Here is a 9199-nt window from a genome sequence, read left to right on the forward strand (position 1 = left end):
TAAGCAAGAGACAGCTCTTTAAAGAACCCTAAGCAAGAGACAGTTCTTCAAAGAACCCTAAGCAAGATACAGCTCTTCAAAGAACCCTAAGCAAGAGACAGTTCTTTAAAGAACCCTAAGCAAGAGACAGTTCTTCAAAGAACCCTAAGCAAGATACAGCTCTTCAAAGAACCCTAAGCAAGAGACAGCTCTTTAAAGAACCCTAAGCAAGAGACAGTTCTTCAAAGAACCCTAAGCAAGATACAGCTCTTCAAAGAACCCTAAGCAAGAGACAGCTCTTTAAAGAACCCTAAGCAAGAGACAGCTCTTTAAAGAACCCTAAGCAAGAGACAGCTCTTTAAAGAACCCTAAGCAAGAGACAGTTCTTCAAAGAACCCTAAGCAAGATACAGCTCTTCAAAGAACCCTAAGCAAGAGACAGTTCTTTAAAGAACCCTAAGCAAGAGACAGTTCTTCAAAGAACCCTAAGCAAGATACAGCTCTTCAAAGAACCCTAAGCAAGAGACAGCTCTTTAAAGAACCCTAAGCAAGAGACAGCTCTTCAAAGAACACTAAGCAAGAGTCAGCACTTTCGAAAGCACTTTCCACGAGGCGGCATTTCGAGGAAATAACGCAGATGGTAACTAAACCACATTTCTGTTAAAACTTCCTCTTCATTTAATCTTCATTTACAAATTGTAATCTTCATTTACATAGCTTATCAGCATAAATGTGTACAGTTATAGGGAATTCACCAGAAGCAATTTTAATATTGAAACAAATTAAATAATTGCAATCTATTTTTTTCAACAATAGATTGGCAATTTACTTCAATTGCAAAACTTTTTCAGTAATTAAAGGACTTTTAAAATGAATTGGGAATTTGATGACGCACCAAGAAGCGAGGATGATGACGCACCAAGAAGCGAGACTGATGACGCACCAAGAAGCAAGGCTGATGACGCACCAAGAAGCGAGGCTGATGACGCACCAAGAAGCGAGACTGATGACGCACCAAGAAGCGCGGCTGATGACGCACCAAGAAGCGAGGCTGATGACGCACCAAGAAGCGAGGGTGATGACGCACCAAGAAGCGAGACTGATGACGCACCAAGAAGCGAGGCTGATGACGCACCAAGAAGCGAGACTGATGAAGCACCAAGAAGCGAGACTGATGACGCACCAAGAACGAGACTGATGACGCACCAAGAAGCGAGGCTGATGACGCACCAAGAAGCGAGACTGATGACGCACCAAGAAGCGCGGCTGATGAAGCACCAAGAAGCGAGGCTGATGACGCACCAAGAAGCGAGGCTGATGACGCACCAAGAAGCGAGGCTGATGACGCACCAAGAAGCGAGACTGATGACGCACCCAGAACGAGACTGATGACGCACCAAGAAGCGCGGCTGATGAAGCACCAAGAAACGAGGCTGATGACGCACCAAGAAGCGAGGCTGATGACGCACCAAGAAGCGAGGCTGATGACGCTCCAAGAAGCGAGGCTGATGAAGCACCAAGAAGCGAGACTGATGACGCACCCAGAACGAGACTGATGACGCACCAAGAAGCGAGGCTGATGACGCACCAAGAAGCGAGACTGATGACGCACCAAGAAGCGAGGCTGATGACGCACCAAGAAGCGAGGCTGATGACGCACCAAGAAGCGAGACTGATGACGCACCAAGAAGCGCGGCTGATGAAGCACCAAGAAGCGAGGCTGATGACGCACCAAGAAGCGAGGCTGATGACGCACCAAGAAGCGAGGCTGATGACGCACCAAGAAGCGAGACAGATGACGCACCAAGAAGCGAGGCTAATGACGCACCAAGAAGCGAGGCTGATGACGCACCAAGAAGCGAGGCTGATGACGCACCAAGAAGCGAGACTGATGACGCACCAAGAAGCGAGGCTGATGACGCACCAAGAAGCGAGGCTGATGACGCACCAAGAAGCGAGGCTGATGACGCACCAAGAAGCGAGGCTAATGACGCACCAAGAAGCGAGGCTGATGACGCACCAAGAAGCGAGGCTGATGACGCACCAAGAAGCGAGACTGATGACGCACCAAGAAGCGAGGCTGATGACGCACCAAGAAGCGAGGCTGATGACGCACCAAGAAGCGAGACTGATGACGCACCAAGAAGCGAGACTGATGACGCACCAAGAAGCGAGGCTGATGACGCACCAAGAAGCGAGACTGATGACGCACCAAGAAGCGAGGCTGATGACGCACCAAGAAGCGAGGCTGATGACGCACCAAGAAGCGAGACTGATGACGCACCAAGAAGCGAGGCTGATGACGCACCAAGAAGCGAGGCTGATGACGCACCAAGAAGCGAGACTGATGACGCACCAAGAAGCGAGGCTGATGACGCACCAAGAAGCGAGACTGATGACGCACCAAGAAGCGAGGCTGATGACGCACCAAGAAGCGAGGCTGATGACGCACCAAGAAGCGAGGCTGATGACGCACCAAGAAGCGAGGCTGATGACGCACCCAAGAAGCGAGGCTGATGACGCACCAAGAAGCGAGGCTGATGACGCACCAAGAAGCGAGGCTGATGACGCACCAAGAAGCGAGACTGATGACGCACCAAGAAGCGAGACTGAAGACGCACCAAGAAGCGAGGCTGATGACGCACCAAGAAGCAAGGCTGTTGACGCACCAAGAACGAGACTGATGACGCACCAAGAAGCGAGGCTGTTGACGTACCAAGAAGCGAGGCTGATGACGCACCAAGAAGCGAGGCTGATGATACACCAATAAGCAAGACTGATGACACAAGTAGCGAGGCTGATGACGCACCAATTAGCGAGGCTGATAACACAAGAAGCGAGGCTGATAACGCAAGAAGCGAGCCACACTGAAGCATCAGCGGCGAGCATGATAGGGCGTCACTCGCGAGGATGACAAAGGGACTTTCAATCCGGCAATAGTGTCCTCCAATAGTTCTCCTTTGGTATTTAGATTGAGCAAAGAGAATGGGGTATATTTTCTCAATATATTTCATCTTTTCGAAGATGACGTATATTGACGACTTATCATCTCCGCTGATAACTATTTCCTTATATTTATGTCTTGAGAGTCGCTCTGAGCTCCGGAGACAATATGGTGCTTTCATAGTTACTACGAGTCTTCCTTTTCTTCCTGACTTTTCCTTCTTCCTTCCTTTTTTTTCTTCCTTCCTTTTCTTCCTTCCATTTCTCTTCTGCTTGAAGAGTATCCTTACTCTACAAGCTAGGAACTAAACAGGTTGATTGAAACTCTTCATGGTAAGAGTTACAGGCCTGGGTACGCCTAGGGAACTGTTAAGACCTACTCATCTGGAGATCCGTTGTGTCCAAGGATCAACTCACACGCTAACGGGCTCACCATAGACCGTGCTACTTGGATCTTTTTATGTTTCAAGTAGCTGAATCTATAACAACAACAACAACAATCAACTCAGAGCCTCGTACAGACTGGCTAAGCGACTCACAGCCTCGTACAGACTGGCTAAGCGACTCACAGCCTCGTACAGACTGGCTAAGCGACTCACAGCCTCGTACAGACTGGCTAAGCGACTCACAGCCTCGTACAGACTGGCTAAGCGACTCACAGCCTCGTACAGACTGGCTAAGTGACTCACAGCCTCGTACAGACTGGCTAAGTGACTCACAGCCTCGTACAGACTGGCTAAGTGACTCACAGCCTCGTACAGACTGGCTAAGTGACTCACAGCCTCGTACAGACTGGCTAAGCGACTCACAGCCTCGTACAGACTGGCTAAGCGACTCACAGCCTCGTACAGACTGGCTAAGCGACTCACAGCCTCGTACAGACTGGCTAAGTGACTCACAGCCTCGTACAGACTGGCTAAGTGACTCACAGCCTCGTACAGACTGGCTAAGTGACTCACAGCCTCGTACAGACTGGCTAAGCGACTCACAGCCTCGTACAGACTGGCTAAGTGACTCACAGCCTCGTACAGACTGGCTAAGTGACTCACAGCCTCGTACAGACTGGCTAAGCGACTCACAGCCTCGTACAGACTGGCTAAGTGACTCACAGCCTCGTACAGACTGGCTAAGTGACTCACAGCCACGTACAGACTGGCTAAGCGACTCACAGCCACGTACAGACTGGCTAAGCGACTCAGCCTCGTACAGACTGGCTATGCGACTCACAGCCACGTACAGACTGGCGAAGCGACTCACAGCCTCGTACAGACTGGCTAAGTGACTCACAGCCTCGTACAGACTGGCTAAGTGACTCACAGCCTCGTACAGACTGGCTAAGTGACTTACAGCCACGTACAGACTGGCTAAGCGACTCACAGCCTCGTACAGACTGGCTAAGTGACTCACAGCCTCGTACAGTCTGGCTAAGTGACTCACAGCCTCGTACAGACTGGCTAAGTGACTCACAGCCTCGTACAGACTGGCTAAGCGACTCACAGCCTCGTACAGACTGGCTAAGTGACTCACAGCCTCGTACAGACTGGCTAAGTGACTCACAGCCTCGTACAGACTGGCTAAGCGACTCACAGCCTCGTACAGACTGGCTAAGTGACTCACAGCCTCGTACAGACTGGCTAAGTGACTCACAGCCACGTACAGACTGGCTAAGCGACTCACAGCCACGTACAGACTGGCTAAGCGACTCAGCCTCGTACAGACTGGCTATGCGACTCACAGCCACGTACAGACTGGCGAAGCGACTCACAGCCTCGTACAGACTGGCTAAGTGACTCACAGCCTCGTACAGACTGACTAAGTGACTCACAGCCTCGTACAGACTGGCTAAGTGACTCACAGCCACGTACAGACTGGCTAAGCGACTCACAGCCTCCTACAGACTGGCTAAGCGATCACAGCCTCGTACACACAGACTAAGCGACTCACAGCCTCGTACAGACTGACTAAGTGACTCACAGCCTCGTACACACAGACTAAACGACTCACAGCCTCGTACAGACTGACTAAGCGACTCACAGCCTCGTACAGACTGACTAAGTGACTCACAGCCTCGTACAGACTGGCTAAGTGACTCACAGCCTCGTACACACAGACTAAGTGACTCACAGCCTCGTACAGACTGGCTAAGTGACTCACAGCCTCGTACACACAGACTAAGTGACTCACAGCCTCGTACAGACTGGCTAAGTGACTCACAGCCTCGTACACACAGACTAAGTGACTCACAGCCTCGTACAGACTGACTAAGTGACTCACAGCCACGTACAGACTGGCCAAGCGACTCAACGTCCTCCTAACTACATACGGACAATGTAATTTCAGGTTTAAGTCTCCAGATGAATTTATCCCCTTACTGCAAGTGTTACAGGAGGCAACGCCCCCGTGCATGTGACTGTTGCAGTGATAATTGACAAAGTTTTCGGGCTCCAGTTTGCACTCAGCTTGACACCCAAGAATGTACTTACGTTGCTGCTTGATGCATCTTAGAGACTGCACGAGCCATGACGGTCTCATAAACAACAAACTAGTGTAAGATGATCGTCTAGAGTTTCAAGCTCATTTGACATATTTATAAACTTTTATTTAGTTTATTTATAAACTTAACATATTTATAAATATTTATAAACCTCCCTTCAAGATGAGCTTCATGCAGAGTTGCACTAGCAAGATGGAGTCTGAAGATGAGTTGCCGTTCCCCGATGGAATGGAAGGGAACTATCAGGGCAAAGCGCCAAGCCATTACGATTATATAGCCCTGGGAAGGGGTCAGGATAAAGATAAGGGATGGGAAGGGGGGGGGGGGGGAAGGAATGGTGCCCAACCTCCTTGGACGGTTGGGAATTGAACGCCGACCTGCAGGAAGCGAGACCGTCGCTCTATCCTCCAGCCCAAGAGGTTGGGAGGAACAGTCTCGGAAAGGAATTGGGGATTTCAGCGTGTAGAGTACTTGAAGGTAATTAACGAGCCGTACTACTAGTAGTGAATGACCCGACAGGTAAAAGGTAAGTGTTGTCCGCGCCCCTGTTAACCGTGTTCTACCCTGTGTTCTCTCGTGTGTTCTCACCTGTGTTCTCACCTGTGCTCACACCTGTGTTCTCACCTGTGTTCTACCCTGTGTTTTCACCTGTGTTCTACCCTGTGTTCTCTCGTGTGTTCTCACCTGTGTTCTCACCTGTGCTCACACCTGTGTTCTCACCTGTGTTCTCTCGGGTGTTCTCCCCTGCGTTCTCACCTGTGTTCTACCCCTGTGTTCTCTCGGGTGTTCTCCCCTGCGCTCTCACCTGTGTTCTACCCCTGTGTTCTCACCTGTGTTCTCACCTGTGTTCTCTTGTGTGTTCTCACCTGTGTTCTCACCTGTGTTCTCACCTGTGTTCACACCTGTGCTCACACCTGTACTCTCACCTGTGCTCACACCTGTGCTCTCACCTGTGCTAACACCTGTGCTCTCACACCTGTGCTCACACCTGTGCTCTCACCTGTGCTCTCACCTGTCCTCACACCTGTGCTCACACACCTGTGCTCACACACCTGTGCTCACACCTGTGCTCACACCTGTGCTCCCACCTGTGCTCACACACCTGCGCTCACACCTGTGCTCACACCTGTGCTCACACCTGTGCTCCCACCTGTGCTCACACACCTGCGCTCACACCTGTGCTCACACCTGTGCTCCCACCTGTGCTCCCACTTGTGCTCCCACCTGTGCTCACACCTGTGCTCACACCTGTGCTCTCACCTGTGCTCTCACCTGTGCTCCCACCTGTGCTCACACCTGTGCTCACACACCTGTGCTCTCACCTGTGCTCTCACCTGTGCTCCCACCTGTGCTCCCACCTGTGCTCACACCTGTGCTCACACCTGTGCTCACACCTGTGCTCACACACTTGTGCTCACACCTGTGCTCACAACTGTGCTCACACCTGTGCTCTCACACCTGTGCTCACACCTGTGCTCCCACTTGTGCTCCCACCTGTGCTCACACCTGTGCTCCCACCTGTGCTCCCACCTGTGCTCACACCTGTGCTCACACACCTGTGCTCTCACCTGTGCTCTCACCTGTGCTCCCACCTGTGCTCCCACCTGTGCTCACACCTGTGCTCACACCTGTGCTCACACCTGTGCTCACACACTTGTGCTCACACCTGTGCTCACAACTGTGCTCACACCTGTGCTCTCACACCTGTGCTCACACCTGTGCTCACACACCTGTGCTCACACCTGCAACACAAGCTTGAAGCAGATTCCCGAGGTGCGATGAACTGTTATTTCCACGTTTATTATAGTGTGAAGTGTACATGCCAGGCGCGAGGCTCACCTAGTACCCCCAGACCTGAGTGGTACTGTAGGTGAGGTACACAGTCCCAGGTGGGTACCTCTGGGAAGGTACCCACCTGGGTACCTTCCCAGAGGTGGGTGGGAAGGTCCCCCTGTTGTGTGTGTCGGGGGACCTTCTCTCATTGTGGGCACTCGTAGGTAGGGCGGTTGAGCTCCGGTCTTCCACTCCAGGGGTCAGGAGTTCGGGGCTTCGAAGGTGCAACTGAATAATATTTTATATCTGTAACTATTATATAGATATATATATTTTCGCTTAGGGGGGAGGTGTTCTGTCTTTTTGCTTCAACGGTTTCTGTGTTGGTTCGGGGTCTTGAAGTGGGTAGAATGCAATTATGTGTTAATTGGCTGTTGATTGCTGGTTTTGACTTTCTGATGTGTAGGGCCTCGCTGTTGTCGAGTCTCCTGTTGTCGTTGTATCTGTCGATAATTTCTGTCTTGCTTGTTAAGATTTCTCTGGTGATGGTCTGGTTGTTTGAGGAAATTATATGCTCCTTGATGGAGCCCTGTTGTTTGTGCACACACACACACACACACACACACACACACACACACACACACACACACACACACACACACACACACACACACACACACACATATATATATATATATATATATATATATATATATATATATATATATATATATATATATATATATATATATATATAATGTGTGTGTGTAATGCATGCAGTTTTTCAACCGTTGCAGATGTCCAATCTCTTGCAACACTGACGAGTTTATTCAGTGGAACATCAGCATTTCTTTAACTTTTGTGAATCACATTTTTAATATCTTCACCTCGACTTGTTTCTTTTAATGCCACAAAGGCCAACATCTTTCCTTTCACATTTACATCAGAAGAATCACAGCGAATAAATATTGCCAGTTGGTGGTTGCCTCGTGTGTCTGTTGATTCGTCAAGAGCGAAGCTGAATGCAAGAGATTTTGTAAAATCATTTTGCATTTTGGCTGCAACGTGAGCAGGGACCTGTGAGAGACGCCTCCCTGTAGTGTGGCGGGACACTCGTGTTTGTGCACTTAGTCGCTCAAGTTTTGTTTTGTTTAGAACTAACACTTCACCTGCTGACTATATATATTGATGATTTTAACTCATATAAATTATTTCTCCCTAAAATCGGATTTCGGTGGGTAATGATACCAAGGTTTTTGTGATTAGTTTCATAGCGGCGTTTCAAGTTACTGGCTTTGTACTGACTGAATGTCACTTGGCAGATAGATCACACAGGTTAACCTCCTTTAATTGTGAATGCAAACTTTTCCTCCCACTCTGGCTGAAAATTTATGTTTTCATCTTCATATTTTCATTCCTTTTACAGTTTGTTGAAGCCATCTTAATTCACAAAGTTTTCACAGTCACTCTAAATAAGATTTATATATGAAGTGTACCAGCTTGGCCTGCACAGTTTAACGACTGCACTGAACTCCCAACCATAGATTGATGAAGATTAAGTCCCTCAAAAGGTGGTACAGGCATAAGCAGCCCATTAATTTCCATAAATACCGGAACTCTCTATATAGCCGCACGTTTCTTACTCAGGATTCAGGTCTAAATTTCTACAATATTTGAAGTCTCAAAATTTTTTCACAAGGCCGCATATATATATATATATATATATATATATATATATATATATATATATATATATATATATATATATATATATATATATATATATATATATATATATATATTGTGACGATAATCTCTTTCAAGAGAGATTGAGCCTGCTCTTCCCTACACCATTACGTCTTACATACAAGATACTATACAGAAGATACGTCCACCAGTATCGCCAAACGTTTTGCCCAGGAAGCAAATCGTACCCTGCACACCCCAACACCTGGCCACAGCCCGCCGTAACCAGCAAACTGCTCATCCTCTGCCTGCCTGTTGCTGATTG

At 48.8% G+C, this 9199-nt stretch overlaps 2 protein-coding genes across 2 annotated transcripts in view; both read right to left on the bottom strand.

Annotated features, from left to right (window-relative positions):
- LOC123765670 (uncharacterized) overlaps nucleotides 1-9199 on the bottom strand; it is a 182465-nt gene that overhangs the window by 167329 nt on the left and 5937 nt on the right. The window lies entirely within an intron of this gene.
- On the bottom strand, nucleotides 833-3103 carry LOC138370023 (pneumococcal serine-rich repeat protein-like). The gene has a single exon (XM_069333794.1). The coding sequence runs from the start codon at nucleotides 3101-3103 to the stop codon at nucleotides 833-835; it is 2271 nt and encodes a 756-aa protein (XP_069189895.1).

This window comes from Procambarus clarkii, chromosome 30 (genome assembly GCF_040958095.1).
Source record: "Procambarus clarkii isolate CNS0578487 chromosome 30, FALCON_Pclarkii_2.0, whole genome shotgun sequence".
NCBI classification, from domain to species: domain Eukaryota; kingdom Metazoa; phylum Arthropoda; class Malacostraca; order Decapoda; family Cambaridae; genus Procambarus; species Procambarus clarkii.